This window comes from Paramisgurnus dabryanus, chromosome 3, assembly GCF_030506205.2.
Source record: "Paramisgurnus dabryanus chromosome 3, PD_genome_1.1, whole genome shotgun sequence".
NCBI classification, from domain to species: domain Eukaryota; kingdom Metazoa; phylum Chordata; class Actinopteri; order Cypriniformes; family Cobitidae; genus Paramisgurnus; species Paramisgurnus dabryanus.
Window position 1 is genome coordinate 4,104,856 of NC_133339.1, and position 18,995 is coordinate 4,123,850.

The window sequence follows — 18,995 nt, forward strand, 5'->3', positions numbered from 1 at the left end:
AGAGCACCGTTTACCTCGTCTCGTACAAATCTTACTAACATAAAATTAGAAAACAATACGTTTACAGATGAACCTCGAATGTTAAAATTCGGCCTTCTTAACATTAGATCGCTTACCAATAAGGAACCCATTGTCAATGAAATAATTACTGACCAAAACTTAGATGCACTCTCTTTAACAGAAACCTGGCTTAAAGCAGACGATTACATTAGTTTAAACGAATCCACCCCACAAGACTACTATTACAAACATGAACCGCGATTAAAGGGGAGAGGGGGTGGTGTAGCTACAATATACAACAACATTTTTAAAGTTAACCAAAAATCTGAACTAATTCATTTGAAATAATGCTATTAAATATGGAAATAACTGATCGTAACCATAAACAGCTCTCTTTTGTCCTTGCTACAATCTATAGACCTCCGGGCCATCATGCAGATTTTCTTAAAGAAATATCAAATTTCCTGTCTGACCTCGTAGTCACTGTAGATAAAGCTCTTATCGTTGGTGACTTTAATATACACGTTGATAACCCAACAGATACATTAGGATTAGCGTTTATAGATATTCTAAATTCTCTCGATATTAGACAAAACGTAACAGGGCCAACGCATACTCGTAGGCACACATTAGACTTAATTCTGTCACTCGGGCTCAATATTAAAGAAATCGAGATATCACCTCAGAGCGATGCAGTTTCAGACCATTGCCTTGTCTCATACACGGTACTTCTAGATAGGATCACTCGATCCACAATATGCTACCGACTAGCCAGAACAATAATTTCAACCACTAAAGATAACTTTATTAGCACTCTTCCAGACCTGTCCCAAATGAAACATGTAGCAGATAATCCTGAAGATCTAGATATTGTAATAGAAAACCTGAACAGTATTTGTTCTAACACATTGGATGCCGTAGCTCCAATTCGAAAAAAGAGAATCAAAGAAAAAACGCCAGCTCCATGGTACGACCATCATACCGCATCCCTTAAAAAGGCTGCTAGAAAAATGGAAAGAAACTATAGAAGCACAAAGTTAGAAGTATGGCGTGCAGCATGGAAAGAGAGTGTTAAACACTACAGACAGGCTATAAAATTGCCAGATCTACGTATCTCAGCAATCTTATTAAAGAAAATCATAATAACCCTCGCTTCCTCTTTAGCACAGTTGCGAAACTGACTAGAAATAAAGAACAAACAGAACCCACTAATAAACTCCCACACAATAGTAACGACTTCATGAACTTCTTTACTAAGAAAATTATGATTATTAGGGAAAACATTGTAGGTACCCAAGCAGCCACCACTCTACCCAGTAATATATTTAACGCTAGCTTACCATACGAACATCTTGAGTCATTTAAACCTACTACAATAGAAGAGCTATCTAAATTAGTAGTGTCATCCAAATCATCATCCTGTATATTGGACCCTGTTCCCACAAAATTACTCAAAGAGGTATTCCCTGTAGTGTCTAACCCAGTACTAAATGTATTTAACTCATCACTAGAATTAGGCTACGTTCCAACAGCTTTCAAACTAGCAGTTATTAGACAGCTCATTAAAAAACCAAACCTTGACCAGGGAGATCTAAATAACTTTAGACCAATCTCAAATCTCCCTTTTCTTTCCAAAATATTAGAAAAAGTAGTGGCAAGCCAGCTACGTACATTCTTAGCAAATAATAGTACATATGAAAAGTTCCAATCAGGATTCAGGCCCCACCATAGCACAGAGACAGCGCTGCTTAGAGTTACAAATGACCTTCTCCTAACATCCGATCGTGGCGAAATATCACTCCTTATATTATTAGACCTTAGTGCAGCCTTTGACACAATAGATCACACAATCTTACTTAATAGGCTAGAAAACTATGTTGGCATCAGTGGTCAAGCGCTAGCCTGGTTCAGATCGTATCTAACCAAACGCTATCACTTTGTTTATGTAAATGAGGAGGAGTCACATCACTCCCTGGGTAAATACGGCGTACCGCAGGGATCAGTTTTAGGTCCTATCCTGTTCTCGTTATATATGTTACCTCTGGGAGATATTATCAGGAATCATAACATACAGTTTCACTGCTACGCCGATGACACACAGCTTTACATCTCCTCACATCCTAGCGAAACACACAATTTTCTAAGCTATCAGACTGCATCAGCGATATAAGTGACTGGATGGCACATAACTTTCTTATGCTAAACTCCAATAAGACAGAGATACTTGTTATCGAACCGAATCGCTACAAATATAATATTACAGACTACAAGTTGCCCATAGATGGCTGCACTGTGTTGCCAACCTCCACGGTTAAGAATTTAGGTGTGATGTTCGACAGAAATTTATCCTTCAACAGCCATATCTCCAATGTCTGCTGCACAGCATTCTTCCACCTTAGAAATATCTCAAAAATACGCCATATGTTGTCTGCATCAGATGCAGAGAAGCTTATCCACGCTTTTATGACCTCTAGAATAGACTATTGTAACTCGTTACTCGGAGGATGCCATGCAAATCAGGTAAACAAGCTTCAGCTAGTTCAAAACGCTTCTGCGAGAGTTCTTACTCGATCTAAGAAGTATGACCGCATAAGCCCAATTCTGGCATCTTTACACTGGTTACCAGTTAAATATCGTATACAATTTAAAATATTACTAATCACCTAAAAAGCCTTAAATGGCCTAGCACCCTCATATCTTAGAGAATTATTATCAGAATACAATCCATCACGTGCATTGCGGTCACAAAATTCTGGCCTCTTAATAATCCCTAAAATATCAAAAGTGTCTAAAGGTGGCAGATCCTTTTCCTACTTAGCCCCTAAGCTATGGAATGATTTACCAACCGACGTCCGAAAATCAGAGACAGTAGATAACTTTAAATCTAGACTTAAAACTTTTCTCTTTAACAAGGCATTCGCATAGTTTGTTTTAGCAATAGTACTTATCTCCCAATAGCTAGCTTGTACAACCTAATAAATAAATAAATTAATGAATAAAGTAAAACCTTTTTTTCGTCAACACTCCAAAGCATGGTAAATGTCATTAATACACTTTAGTAATATGCTGAAACTTTGAATTGGTTGTCGATTGAGTCTTAATTGCCAAATATGGTCGGTTTGCAATTTTGGCCTTTTTCCCATGGCCTTAAAAATAGTATGTCATACAGAACTGTTTGCCACTGTACGTTAGTATTAACGACGGCAGTGGGGCCTCTGGCCTTAGTCAAACGAGTTCTGTTTCTGTTTCTAAAATCATCAACTATATGTAATACACTTATTTCCCAATAGCTAGCTTGTACAACCTAATAAATAAATAAATTAATGAATAAACTAAAATCTTTTTTTCGTCAACATTCCAAAACATGGTAAATGACATTAATACTCTTTAGTAATATGCTGAAACTTTGCATTGGTTGTCGATTGAGTCTTAATTGCCAAATATGGTCGGTTTGCAATTTTTGGCCTTTTCCCCTGGCCTTAAAAATAGTATGTCATACAGAACCGCTTGCCACTGTACGTTAGTATTAACGACGGCAGTGGGGCCTCTGGCCTTAGTCAAACGAGTTCTGTTTCTGTTTCTAAAATCATCAACTATATGTAATACACTTAACCAGCAATAGTTAGCCTGCCCGGAACCGAGCTGACTAAAACCACATTACTTTGTGACACTTGCTTTTTATGTGAACGGCCCCTACGCTAATAAGATTTTGTTTCTCTCTCCCTGTCTCGTCCTCAATCTCGAGGACAATAAGACAAACAGATCCAGATCCAGCTCCGGTAAATGTGAAAGTCGGCACACCTCTGATCTACTGGCTGTTCTTCAACATGATGTCCAGCTGATGCCTGACCAAAGACCACCGGCAGAACCCGCTTAATCTCTGCTTAATCTCCGCTTAATCTCCTTCCGTTTCAATGTGTATATATATATATATCTCCCAAGGGTTTTTTCCTCCTAGGACTTTTTTTTACTTCCCCGGCTAAAATTCCGGGTTTTTTTTCTCCAAGGGGGTTTTTCAACCCGGGGAGGCAGCTTTTTTGGGCTTAACTTCTATACGTTACATTAGTAATACATTTGCTTATAATGTTGATTTATAGCCGCAGCAAATTTAGCTGCTTGTGCTATCGTGTATTATGTTATGCCATCTGTCGATTTTCTGTGCTTTTCACTACATCTATTATGTACATCAATTACCAAATTGTGAAAAACGCTATATAAATAAAATTGAATTGAATTGAATTGAATTGAATAGTCATTAAAATTAATGACTATTGAAAAATTAAAATTAACTCAATTAAAAACAAGATTCTGTCTATCAAGACTTAATCTGTTGTTATCCTCTGGGCATTTTCACTTTTACATTATTTACTTTAAATTGTCCATATTTTAAAACTGTGGTGAGCAGTTAAAAGCTATAGTGAGTGGCAAATAACTGCACATTTTTATAATAACAATATAAACTGAAAAACATGTATACCATGAAATATACCGTTACCGTAAAATAAAATGACTCATTCTGTGGAATAGATTTTTGGTAATTCCGCCCACCCCTATCTGGCACCATTTCGGGCTTTTTTTCAAAAACACTTATCTTAATCTCGAAGATCGGATCAGATCGAATCGAATCCAACAATAATAATCGATTCAAGATCTTGAGAATCGGAATCGAACCGATTCTTGAAATTTGAATCGAAACCCAGCCCTAATTGGGAGCAGTTTGCTAGCTGGAGCCATTCACTTGCAGTCTTTGTGATAAGCTAAGCTAGCGGGGGACTTATCTAACTCTGGGGGATACGGTGAATAAGCTAAATTCCCCAAATCTTGGCATGTTCCTTTAATAAGGGTTAAAATAATAATAATGTAACAGTTTTGATTATAATTCAACAGTACATTTATAATTTGTGGACTCGTTTAGACTTGGACCGTTAAGGACTTGAGTCCAACTCTGCCCCCTTTTGGATCTCTGAGTCTCATAATCTTACTTCAGGGGTGCCTTAGGGCTCAGTTCTTGGGCCACGGCTCTTCTTTTTTTACATGGCATCCTTAGGATGTCATTCTGAAACATGGCTTTTCTTACCATTGCTGTGCTGATGACACGCAACTCCATCTCTTATTTCAACCAAACGATCCCACAGTTTCCACTCAGATTTCTGCCTCCCTGAGTGATATTGCAGCTGAACCTTACAGTACAAAGACAGAACTGCTTGTGACCTCGGCAGACCCGACAATACAACACAACCTTATTCAGTTGGGCTCACCTACCATATCCATGTCCAGACAGCCAGTAATCTTGGAGTGATCATTGACGACCAGCTGAGCTTCACTGATTACATTGCTACCACTGCACAATCCTGTGAATTTTTCCTTTACAACATCAGGAAAATCAGATAATTTCTGTCCGAGCATACAAATCCTTGAGCAGACTGGACTACTGTAATGCTCTCCTGGCTGGCCTTTTAGCCTCCACAGTCAGACCTCTACAGATTATCCAGAATGTGGCAGGCAAAGTGGTCTTTAATGAACCGAAGAGACCACATGTCACACCCCTCCTTATCAATTTACATTGGCTCCCTGTAGCTGCCCGCATCAAGTTCAAACCATTGATGCTAGCCTACAAGACGCCCACTGACTCCGCACCTCTATACCTACACTCCCTAATTCGGTCAAACGTGCCCTTCAGATGTCTGCGCTCTGCAAGCAAATGGTCGCACATCTTCTTCTGGACTGTTCTGCCTCTTGCCACAAGATCAGCCGAGTCACTAGCAACCTTACTCAAATGCCTAAAAAAAAATCTGGACAATTTTCAATCTGGTTTCCGTCAGCATCATAGCACAAAGACATTGCTCTTAACCCTCTGGGGTCTAAGGGGTTTAAGGGCCCTGGGGAAGTTTTGACATGCACTGACATTTGTGCTTTTTCAGTTGCTTAAAAACATATTAATGGCAAAAGTCTCATAACACTGCGTTCATCACAAACTGGGCTACAATATCATATAATCAACATGTATGTACATGTGTGTATTTTTGAGAGAAAAATGTTTATGCGTGGTTTTTGAAAAAGCAAACATTTTTATTCACTGATATAAGTCCACAAAACTCATTCTAAACATGTTTTCCCAAGACTTTTCAAAACAGGATCTAGTAGTCTAGAGTTTTTTCTTCAAAATGATGTGAAAATCATTCGGCCTACTCATTCACATAAAGCAAGATATTGATTTACAATTTCTAAGACACTTTTGCTTGGGAAAGGCTGTATGCGTGGAGGCGGGAAAGCTCCTGAATAGACAGTGATTGACAGCTGAGAGACAAAAGGGTTGCATAATGAGCCACATAATGAGCCTTGTGGGGATGTTCAACAGGAATGTAACTTTCTCTGTAGTAAAACCATGATAAGGTTTACTTTTCAATATAATGTAAATACACACACATTATATATATATTTCTATTGATATATTAATTTCACAAGTATAAGTTACCTTTTAAAAACCATAGTAGCCTAATCATGGTAAAGGTACTGTTTGGCCATTGTAAAGTGAACCCAGGGTTTGTGTTTGGTTGGCCAGCGAGAGGTTTACTTTTGTGCAGTAAAAAGCTCAAAAGAACAAATGCCTATCGTTGTTTGGACTTTTATTTGTGTTTTTGTAATCATTATAGTAGAAACACAACAAGGGACACGCGTGATAAACTTATCAATGTTTGTTTACAGCCGCCGCCATTACCTCACGTGTTGATCATAACGTAAATGTGTGCACATGCGAGTGATCCTGTGTTTAATAAACTTGCTGTGCGGAGATATGCGCTTAGACGCAACTAAATAAGGATTGTACTGTTTGCAGTCGCGTATTTTATAAGAATATCAAAAACTGCGTCGATTTCCTGACTCGTGTGTTTGTGTATGTGCGTTTCCCATCGCGTGAACTGTTTGACGGAAGACAAAGAAAACACTCGCGTCTGGAGATAGTGACACACATACGCAAGTAAATAAGGATTGTACTGTTTGCAATCGCGTATTTTATAAGAATACCAAAAAGCGCGTCGAGATTCCTGACTCGTGTGTTTGTGTATGTGCGTTCCCCTCGCGTTAAATGTTTGATGGAAGAACAAAGAAACACTCGCGTCTGGAGATACAGACACACATACGCAAGTAAATAAGGATTTAGATGTCATGCTTTGGTGCAATCGGATGAAACAACAAGGAATAGAGAGACTGGGTTGTGGATTGCGTATCCATTGACTGCAGGAGGCTCAAGCTATGCATATGGATATCTCTGCTCATTCACTTCAATGGCGCGGGGGTGTGGCCATCTCTTCTCATTACAGATAATCAGGTAACATTAGAGAGACGGTCCCTCTCCTACTTCTCATACAGTTTACACCGAATGACAATATATGTTTTCGATTTCACTTACATCATTTAAAAGCTGACATTCCAAGCATTATGTAGACATTTATCTTTTGTTAATATGAAAACCCAGCAAACACAGAACGTTCCCCTAACGTTAGTTTTTGGTTATATTTTGGTTATTTTTTGGGAACCAAATAATAACGTTCTGGGAACGTTCTTTTTAGGTTTTATTTTTTGCAACCATAAAATAACGTTCCCATAACGTTGCAGGGTGGTTATTTTTAAAATAACCTAAAAATAACTTAACCCTTGTGTGGTGTTCATATTTTTGTTACTTAGACAATGTTTGTGGGTCTAGTGGACCCAGAGCATTATTAGTATCTTAAATCAATGCAGTCATACAAATTTATGTAATAATTGTTTACAGATGTTTACTTTAGCCTCATTGCAAGTAACATAGACAGAATTTATGGTTAATATTTGTCATTTACCACTGGTAGAGGACTATTTATAAACTAAAGTGCCATTCGTTTTTTGTGGTAATATGAAACAAAAGAAGACAATTCTATTCTGATCCAGATATTGGGGGGAAAACATGTTTATCTTAAATAAGTATAAATGAAACAAAGTTTTTTATCACTGTTGATGTTTAATTCTTTGAACTTTTTGAAATTGTACACATTTGTGTCAGTCTACACAGCACAGGCCCCAACTGAACATATGCCGTATCATAAGAAATTACACTGAACACATAACCTGTTCTTGCCAGCCAACACAACACATAATAAGCACATTTTTACTGTGTAGCTGTGTTTTATACACATATACTGTGTCCATCTATGGTCCACACACATTGCAGTACAATGTGTTGCTATTGGCCACAATATATGGATAATATTTTACTTTATTATTCACTCTCTCTCACATACTCATGCACACAGCTGACATTTGGTCCCCACAATGTGATAAATACCAGGTACACACACACACACACACACACACACACACAGACAGACACACACAGACACAGACACACACAGACACAGACACACACAGACACACACAGACACACACACACACAGACACGCACGTAGATCTGGTTTGCCTGCATGTGTGTGTGAAAGACGGAGCCTCTTGACTGTTACGCTTTGCCAAAAGAACAATGCAAAAGACAATTGCACTTGAATAAATTCCTAGGTGTCTGAAAAGCAAAGTAACAACATAATTTGAATGATGTAACTTTAAAAAAATAGTAAACCTTGGATAACAAACGGATTAAAAAATGCCTCTAAGAAGAAAAATAGACTTCATAAGGAGTTTATTAAATCAAGGACAGAGAATGCAGAAAAACGCTATAGGAAATACAAAAATAAGTTGACTGGCATATTGAGACAAGCAAAAAAGGACTATTATAATAGAATGTTGCACGAAAATAAAAATAATATAAAGGCTACATGGAATATTCTGAACAATGTAATTGGGAATAAGACTGGACGAACAGAATTACCTAAATATTTTAAAAAGGACAATAAGTTGATTGAAAATAAAGAAGAAATGGTCCATGAATTAAATCAATTCTTTGTAAATGTAGGACCTAGCTTAGCAAAAGAAATACCAATATCTAGTAATCAGCTAGGGGGAGTCCGGAAAAGGGAAAAAAGTATCATGCAGTCAATGTATCTGGTGAGGTGACTGAAAATGAAATATTATCTGTGGTTTATAAGTTAAAAAATAAGACTTCAACGGATAGTGATGGTATTGACATGAAAATAATAAAAAACACAATTGACTGCATTATTAAACCATTACATTATATAATTAATTGTTCTTTTGCAGAAGGAGTTTTTTCCAGATAGTATGAAAATAGCTAAGGTAATACCTTTTTTTAAAACTGGAGATAAACATATTTTCAATAACTATAGACCAGTATCTCTCCTACCTCAATTTTCCAAAGTGTTTGAAAAACTCTTTGTTAATAAATTAGACAACTTTATTGAAAAACATGAGTTATTAAACGAAAATCAATATGGATTTAGGTCAAATAGGTCTACAAGCTTGGCTATTATGAAAATTATTGAAGATATTACAACTGCAATAGACAGAAATAAATATACAATAGGGGTGTTCATTGATTTAAAGAAGGCATTTGACACTATAGATCATCATATTCTTATTTCTAAATTATATACTTATGGAATTAGAGGAGTTGTACTGAACTGGTTAACTAGCTATTTACAACAACGACAACAATATGTTGAGTTTGACGGTTATAGGTCAGAATGTCTGAATATTGAATGTGGACTTCCACAAGGTTCAATATTAGGACCCAAACTTTTTATTTTGTATATAAATGAGATTTGTGAGGTTTCAAAAAAATTACACTATGTATTATTTGCAGATGACACAAATTTATATAGTTCAGGAAATGATTTGAAAACTTTAGCTAATAATATTGAAGATGAAATGGTTAAACTAAAATTGTGGTTTGATGTAAATAAATTATCTTTAAATTTGAATAAGACAAAGTTTATGATATTTAGCAATAAAAGAAAGGAGGAAGTCAGCTTATCTATAAACAATGTAAATATTGAGAAGGTGTCTGAAATTAGATTTTTAGGAGTTACCTTAGATGAGAAATTGACGTGGAAAAGTCATATAATGCATGTAAAAAATAAGATGGCAAAAAGCCTATTTTGAATAAGGTTAAATACAGTTTAACGTATAATACAATGAAAATGTTATATTGTTCAATGATTTTGCCTTATTTAAACTATTGTGTAGAAATATGGGGAAATACATATTATAGTAACCCTATGCCTTTATTTATTTTACAGAAAAGAGCTATTCGTATTATTTTCCAAGCAGGATATAGAGATCATACAAATCCACTCTTTATTAGATCAGGATTATTAAAATTTAAAGACATTGTAGAATTACACATTTTATTAGTGATGTTTAAAGCTAGAAGCAAAGCTCTTCCATATGATTTACAAAAGTTATTTGTTCTCACTTCTGAAGATGGAAATCATAGACGGCCGTATGACTTTAAACATCTAACAGCACGAACAACCCTGAAACAAATGTGTTGGTCTGTTGCTGGAGTAAAAGCGTGGAAATTTCTAAGGAAAGATTTAAAAAGTTGTAAAAATATTTTTAGAATTTAAAAGGAGCTACAGAAAGAAACAACTTGAATTATATCAAATTGAAATTTGAATAGGACTGTATGTGATTATTGAAAACGTTTAAATAAATATTAGATATGTTGCAGTTTGGGTGTAGCCTGGTATAACCAGACTCTCGTACATTCATTTCATTTGTACAGAGAGTCTGGCCACGCTCCATAGCAAAGCGTTACTTCCGTTAAGGAGGGTCCATTGTTGAAGTTTAAAACTATTGGATCTGCCCAGAGTTACTCAGGATCTGCCAAAGCCAATCGCTAACGTGTGGTCGTGACGTATATCATGCACCGAAACCGGCCGGAAACAACAAGTCAGAATAATCAGACAAACAAAAGTTAGCAAACCTGGTTCTTGCTCCGGCTTTAACTTCTGTATATTCGGCAGTTTTGCAACAACGGACCGAATAGATTTTCTCACGTCTTTCTCCGCTGCCATTACTGAACTACAACTCAAACTGACGCACGACCTCAACGTCATCGTTCTTAGCCACCCCCATCTGTTCGCTCAATTTGGTCCTGCAGATTTTTGCAGGAGAAAACGAAACTCTATAGAGAAATCCCAGACGTACTGCTGAAGCGAAATGAAAAATAAGCGGAAGCACGTAGGAGGGCGGAGCCAGGCTAGTTTGGGTGATGGTGGAGGGAATACAGCTGTGACATCTACTATTTAAGTTAATATATTTCTGGTGATATTTATGTCATCTACTATTTATGTTAATAAATTATGGGTGATGGTGGAGGGAACAATGTTTAAGCCATCTACTATTAATGTTTATAAAGGGGGCAGAAAAATATAAGAATATTATTCTTCCATCTGCTCCTTTCTGATCGTGGAAATGTAAAGGAAAATTCAAATGAATTGTATGTGCTTTGTATAAATAATGCATTTTCATGAAAAGAATAAAAGAGAAATGAATGAAATGAAAAAATGAAAAACTTTACAGTATCCACTTCAAATTTAGGGTGCAAAGGTTGCAATAATAAATCTGTATTAAATGCTAAAACCACTAATTATTCTATAAACATTAAACATGTTTTGACCAGTGGTGAATCTCATTTGTGTGCCATATTATTACCATACATGTATGCAACCAAAGATTTTTAAGTTTCAACAATGTTTTTAACAACGTGTCTGTTGATTTTTTTTTTTTTTGCTTTAACCCCTGGTTATATCATCCAAGTTAAAAGAAATAAACAATTGAAATATATCAGTATTCGTGTAATGAATAAATATAATATACAAGTTTCACTTTTTGAATGGAATTCGTGAAATAAATCAACTTTTTGATGATATTCTAATTATATAACCACCACATGTATACATCTGTCTAAATTTCACCAGCCTAATTTCGGTCTATTAGTATCAAAGAATAGGATGATTGACTTATGACCAATAAAAATACAATTATGTATGATCAAACCTCTTTTCGATGCAGAACGTATATGTTATCTGAATTTGCACACTTATTTTTATTTATATATTTTATACGTGGTGGACAACAGGGCTGTGCTATCCACTTTATGGATAATAGGGATTAATACAGCTGTTATTTCAAAATTGTAGTATAAATATAGTATAAAAATCCTTACTACAGTAGATCTCATTGTTTGAATAAAAATGTTGCCTAAAAATGACTAAATCTAACTTTTTAGTGGTTTGTTTTATAATACTATCAGTGCATTAGTCACCACTCACTTGGGTTTTCAGAAGTCGTTTTTATAGTTTTTCATTAAAATATATAAATACTATAGTGCTTATTTATTCAGCTTGTTCATTTATAGTTTAGGTAGTTCACATACAGTAGTTCACTAACAGTCAAATATTAAAAAGATTTACTATCAATTACAGCAAATACACTTTTTATATACTTGAATATATTTTCTGGATTACATGAACAAAGAATCAATAAATGAACCACCCATGTAAATAACTTTTAATATATTGAATTTTATTCTGCACCACTTACATTTCACTCTTGTGTTGTATTTAAAAATTATCCACAATCATTGTAATCAATTATTATTATTTTCCTCCACCAAATATATATTCATTATCACTAAACCATAAAAAATAGGTCAAGTTTTGCATTAGGTTTGATGTCACAAATCATTGGCTTGCACATGTGATTGTATCAAGAAAATATAAATATATATTTTTCACATTTAAAAAGTTTGAAAAGCTGAGTCCTTCGCACTTAAGTGAGAATGAGCAATGATGAAAGTCGCTACAACAAACAATTTTGTTTCTTTAATACAAAAAATTACACTGAATTTATGATGCAATTTTAGAAACACAATTTTGTCTGATTTACTAAACCGTTATACAGATTTTTTTGAATGTTTTAAATCATGCAGCAAGCAGAAATTAAGAGACAATATAAATGATGTGTTTTTAAAAGCATAAATTGATTTGATAGTAAGTGTCTGTTTTTCAAATCCAAAATCATTTTACCATTGAGATACATCAATGAGTAATTCTGAAAACCTCTAGATTAACAAGGCTTTCATGAAATACAGCATTTCGACTTTTCTTGTAGACGTTTTAACATTGCTTCCTTGTCAGCCATTTCTTTTTCCAGCTGCTGTTTTAGTTCAGCTACTTTTCTGCTTTCTTCGTCCTTTTGCTTATTTGCAGTTATCACTGAAAACTGATCAATCAATTTTTTGACTTTTTGTTCATGTTGTTGTTTTTGTATTTCTTGTTGTTGTTGTTTTACTTGTTGCTCTAGCTCTTCCTCTCTCTTCTTGTAGTGTTTATTCTCCTCCACCAGTTTTTTGAACTCTGCTTTTTTGGCTCGCTTCTCCCTCTCAGCAGCTTGGATTTGCTCCTTTAACTCAGCTTCTCTTGTTTTGTATTTTTGTAATAGTTGGTATGTCGTGTTAGAAAAGCACTGGCCATTGTTGCTTTTCACCATATCTTGGATCTTCTTTAGGAGTGTTGTTACTTGGTTACGGTTTTCATCTCTATTGTTGAAAACATGATATCTGCCCCCACACTCATCAACTAAAGCTTTAAGATCTTTTGCAGCCTCTCTTACATAGTCAATGATACATTTGTCCTCCTCCAGATCGTCTCCTCTCGTGAACAGAATCATTGTGTATTTAATGGAATCTTCACCAAAGACATCCCTTATTTTCTGGACTGTTTTTTTCTCTTCATCTGTGAAACGACCAATTCTTAACACAAGTAGAAAGACGTGAGGTCCAGGGTAGGACAGGTCAATGCACTTGACTGTTTCCGCTGTCAACTTTTTGTCAGATAGCTCCGTATCACACCATCCAGGAGTGTCCACCACTGTGATTTCTTTATCACCAACAACTTCAGTAACCTTCGTGCACTCCCTGGTCACTGACTTGGAGCTTGATTCTTTGTGAAAAGCATCTTTTCCAAGGATGGTATTTCCTGTGGCACTCTTCCCACTCCCCGTTTTCCCAACCAGGATAATACGCACCTTATTTCCTAGGGAACAAAAATTAACATTAACATATAGTTTTTAATAATGTATTCTTATTGTTCATTTATTTCTGCTACAAACCTTCAGATTGTGGATCCATGTTCACTCCGTATGACAAAGAACCAGAGAGGAGTGAGTTTATAAAGGCTGGGCTTGTTCCTTGCGATCTAAAACAGAAAACTAAGATACTGCAAGCACATCACACTGACATATGGCCCCCATTAGAGCATAACACTGAACTGCATCTTTCCCTAAACAGGTTTTACAACTTCTCTTTGTGTCCTTATAAGATAAAAAAAAACTTTCAATGTAATAAATAATAGGCATAGTTATTTTAATAGTTTTTGAACCATGTATTCTTAAAATAAAAATGAGTGCTGGGCAAAGATTAATCGCGATTAATCACATACAAAATAATATTTTTTTGCATAATTTGTTTGTGTACTGTGTGTAATTATTATGTATGTTTAACCACACACACACACACACACACATACATAGATTCATTTCAGATTTTTTATTTATAAATTAATGTTTAAAATTTATATATGTAATATAGAATATATAAAAATATATACACATGTAAATGTTTTTTAAATACATACATAAATGTGTGTGTATTTATATATACATAATTACACACAGCACACACTCATATATTATGCTAAAAATCACTTTTATTTTGTATGCGATTAATCGCAATTAATCTTTGCCCAGCACTAAAAAAGAAATGACAATAACTATTAGCCTAACTATATAAATGTCAAATATTGTTAAAAAATATATATTAACAGTAATTTAAAGTAAACAAATTACATTTACATTTAGTCATTTAGCAGACGCTTTTTGTCCAAAGTGACTTACAAATGAGGTAAACAATAGGAGCAATTAGAGCAAAACAAGAACTGCAATACATAAGTGCATTAGAACTAGTCTCATCAAATTTAACACTGTACGCAAGCCAGGTTTTTTTTAACAAAGCACAATTAAACACAATAGAAGAAACATTCAAACAGGGGCAGATCTAGAAAATTATTTATGAGGTGGTAAGGGGGTGGCAAAACTGGTGAGCATCATTCTCATGGATTCACGAAATTATTTACATATTTGGTTTATTCACTGGGGCGCACATTTTTATATTGGTCTGTAAAATGTGTAATTGACCTTAACCTGGTAGCTGTATTGGAAAGACAAATAAATTAAAGACAGATAAATTCAATTAGATGGTAAGGTATATTTAAGTTCTGCTACATTAATAGATTTCTACTTAATTTTATGCCAAGTTTAATTTATATACTTGTATACATTTATAAACATTTATTTTTAAAAAATGTAAAGTTTCCACATTGTTCACTGTAATGATTGTGAAGGAACTTGGATGAATAAGTAAAATTTGAGTTTGCGCCTAAACCCGATTTGATGACTTTAAATTGTCCGTTTCTAGTCAATTAAAATATTAGATATATTTATAAATAGACACATTTTTTTTCTTCGGAGAAATTTATATTTTCCATCTTTTGCATATAATAAAAATAAAGTAACTTGGATTAAAAAGTGAAATTTATGCTGGTGTCCTGAACCCAATTGGCATTCATTTAATGAACATAAATAATCTATTTCAGATTCATTTAAATATTATACATTTATAAACAGGTGCATTTCCTTTGGATTACATTGTGTGCAGAATTATTATTAGGTATGTTAATATTTTGATCACAATTTTTTCTGCACATCTTTACCAATTAAAAACCACAGAACTCTTAATAACTACCATTCATTTTGTATATATCATTTCATCCTGTGACCCTGCTGCCCCAGTTAACATTTCTAGTCTATTGGTCACACCTCAATTTTGCAATTTATATAGTATTGTGTTTTTCTCATGGTGTGTGTTAAACCTTTTTTGGCCCCTTTTACTCATAAAAGAAGCGTGCCTAATTATTTTGCACACCTCCAGCCATCATTAACAACAATAATATATTACTTATATGAAAAAAATTTGAAATTGTAAAAAGGTGTTTGGAAAAATGTGTGATCAAAACATTGGCATGTAAACAAGTTGTTTTTATTGCAGGCACTTGCAGTCATAGAAAAACAGGTATACGTGTACAAACGTATGTATTTATTTTTAGCATTCATTTTACAAAATATTTGTTTACAGAATGTAACAACTGGTCAATCAGAGTCCAGTATTGCTAAATGAATATAACTATGAATATTATTACAGTATACGGTAAATTGCAATATAATCAGAATTTGAAGAAGGGGTTGATTTTAATAAGTAAAGGGTAAAAGTGGAAAAATAAATTGTGTGATAAGCTGAAAGAAGTAAAGATCATAGATTGCAGATGGTTTAGGTTTAGTGGGCCCATTGATCATGTTGTGCCCTCCCTGAACATCATGCATGCACTGAGGAGCATTTTCCTGATATAAACTAAGCATCATACAAATCCGTTTACAACTAACGGCTTCTAAACAGCTTAGATATAAAACCTGAATTGCCTTGAGCAGTAGGTCCTCGGTTCAGTTTTTTTGTATTCTCTTGATTCAATCTTTCATCAAGCATAGTTTTTATTTCTTGTAGAGTTCTTTCCACTTGGTCTAGACGGCCTGTCATTTTTTCAAGTTTTTCTGTATTGGTTCTCTGTAATTCTAACATCAACTCAATGTCCCTTCTATCAACAGATGTTCGCTCCATTCTATTATAATCTTGTCTCTGTGCTCCCCTACTATCATTGCTAGATATTTTATTCATGGGCATCACTATTTCTGTGTCTTTCTCTTCTTTACCAATCTGTTTCCTCACTTCTCTTATTTGGCTTTGTTTTTCTCTTTTCTCATTCATTTCACTGTATTTCCCCATCTTTGTTTCTGTATTTTTATGTTTAGTAGTATATTTGCTTGCTGCCAAATTCTCTTCATGTGTCTGCCATGCCTCTTGTTTTCTTTGTTGATCTTTATTTTGATACATAGTCTTTGTGTAACAATTTTTAGCATTGTTTTCAACCATACGATTGATCTTCTGTAAAATAGAAGAAACTTGACTTTGAATGTTTTTGCTTTTGTCTCTGTTGTTGAACACATGATATCCAGAACACATCTCAAGTATTTTCTTTAGGTCTTCTTGTGTATTTTTAAGGTAGTCTTCAATGGTCTTCCCCTCCAGATCATCTCCTCTGGTGAACAGCAGTAGCATGTGTTTGTAAGCTTCAGGACCAAATTCAGTCATAATATCGATTAATGTTTTTATCTCTTCGTAAGTAAATCTTCCGAGGGGCAACACCAGGAGAAACACATGAGGTCCAGGACTGCACATGTCAATGCATTTCATGATCTCCTGCTTGATTTCAGTCTCAGATGAAGAATCAGGCCATCCAGGTGTATCAACCACTGTGATCCTTTGCCTGCCTATAGTGGATGTTTGGGCTGAACAGATCTTGGTTACACAAATTGTGTGGGCTCCCGTTCGAAATTGGTTACGACCTAGAAGAGTGTTTCCTGATGCACTCTTTCCTGCTCCTTGCTTACCCAACAGAACAATTCTCAATTCTTCCATTGTAGCTCTTAGCTGAAAAAGGTAAAAGTAAAAAAACATTATTATATTTTGATAGCTTTAAAAACTGTAGTCACATTTTCAAATTTCTCTTTTTAAGAGAGCAAATATAAAAAAAATACAGTAAATATTTAAATCTTTGTCTATAAATGAGTAATTATCAGAGTACCTGTTAAGTTTCAGTGCAGTCTGTCTTTCTGGTTCTGCTAAAATGACAAACAGCTTTATTCTCTAGTTCAATGCTCAGAAAAGATGCTCCTCCTCTTTTTGTGTGATGTCACATACGCTGTAAGTCAAGAGCACCATCTGCTGGAGCTCATCCTAAACAAGTTTATGATTCTGTATTTCACTTTACTGAAGCATGACTATTAAAATATCCTAGAATTAAAGTCTTTTGCCCGCCCATACAAACTTATGAAGAAATCAAAAAAATGAATGAGCATGTTCTTCCCATTAAATTCATCTCGTCTGTGAGGCAAACATAGGGGAAAAATTAATGGCACCTTAAAACTGAAGTATTACAGTGATCATATCTCTAAAAATTAATATGTAATATACTGAGGGATGTGTGTATGCTTCATAGTTGCATATACATTTTATATCACAACATTATACATTTCTCACAATTCTAAATAAATTAATATTTGCAAGCTTTAAATGACCTTTAACGACAGAAATGACTAAATAACAGATATGAGATCAAATTCAGGTACCAACCTCCATTGTTAACTTACGCATGCTTCATAGCTTTTTTGTTAATGTCTTTCTTTATCTTTGAAAGCTGTTAAGAAACACAAAACCTCAGTCATTCAAAGGTGCTAAACAACCTTCTGGTCTCTATCGTGAAGCCACCACGGATGTGACTTAAACTGCAATTCATCCACTGGAAGTGTAAGGATGGTGTCAAATCCTAACTAAAGGTAGCATTTAAACAGCTTCCAAATGGCTGAATCCAGAGGGAACCATTTTCTAAAAACAGTGACATTTTATCTGTTAAGTAAGGGATAATGTAGAGGCAGCCGGTAGTTATTGGGAAATAAGCCCCGACAGTGTGATCAGGACCCGACGCGAAGCGGAGGGTCTTGTATCACACTGAAGGGGCTTATTTCCCGATAACTACCGGCTGCCTCTACATTATCCCGCTTATTACACGGCTACTTGTCACATAAGAAAAAAACCGGACATGAATATGAATTTGAAACATTTTATTGGCATATTTGTTTTAAATTAACATTTTTATCCTTCCGCGAAACTTTGCACAGATGCATAAAATGATCGTAATACCTTATTAAGATCCTCTGCTTCATACTTGTCTGTCTCCATTTTTTCTCTTTTAGCCAGTCTTTGAGAAGTTTTAATGCCCATTTGTGTATTTTTTTGTGTGTTGGCTTCGTAGCTGTCATGCTCTATTTTGTCAAGTTCAGTCTCAGTAAGCTCTCTGTGTCTTTTCGTGGTTGTCCAGTGT

The 18,995-nt window shown here is 34.9% G+C and overlaps 1 protein-coding gene across 1 annotated transcript; it reads right to left on the reverse strand.

The window, feature by feature from the left end:
- Nucleotides 1-12,853: 12,853 nt before the first annotated feature.
- On the reverse strand, nucleotides 12,854-17,537 carry LOC135769198 (GTPase IMAP family member 8-like). Its single transcript, XM_073813750.1, has 4 exons — nucleotides 16,444-17,537; nucleotides 15,148-15,154; nucleotides 14,059-14,144; nucleotides 12,854-13,982 (listed from the first exon to the last, which is right to left on the reverse strand). The coding sequence occupies exons 1-4, from the start codon at nucleotides 17,531-17,533 to the stop codon at nucleotides 13,027-13,029; spliced, it is 2,139 nt and encodes a 712-aa protein (XP_073669851.1). The 5' UTR covers nucleotides 17,534-17,537; the 3' UTR covers nucleotides 12,854-13,026.
- Between the last annotated feature and the right edge of the window lie 1,458 nt (nucleotides 17,538-18,995).

What these genes read in the sequence shown, in the direction of transcription:
- LOC135769198 (XM_073813750.1), bottom strand. Translation starts at nt 17,533, where the DNA reads ATGGAAGAATTGAGAATTGTTCTGTTGGGTAAGCAAGGAGCAGGAAAG. An exon ending in CATGGATCCACAATCTGAAG is followed by an intron (nt 13,983 to 14,058) that starts GTTTGTAGCAGA and finishes TTTGTTCCCTAG; the next exon opens with GAAATAAGGTGCGTATTATC.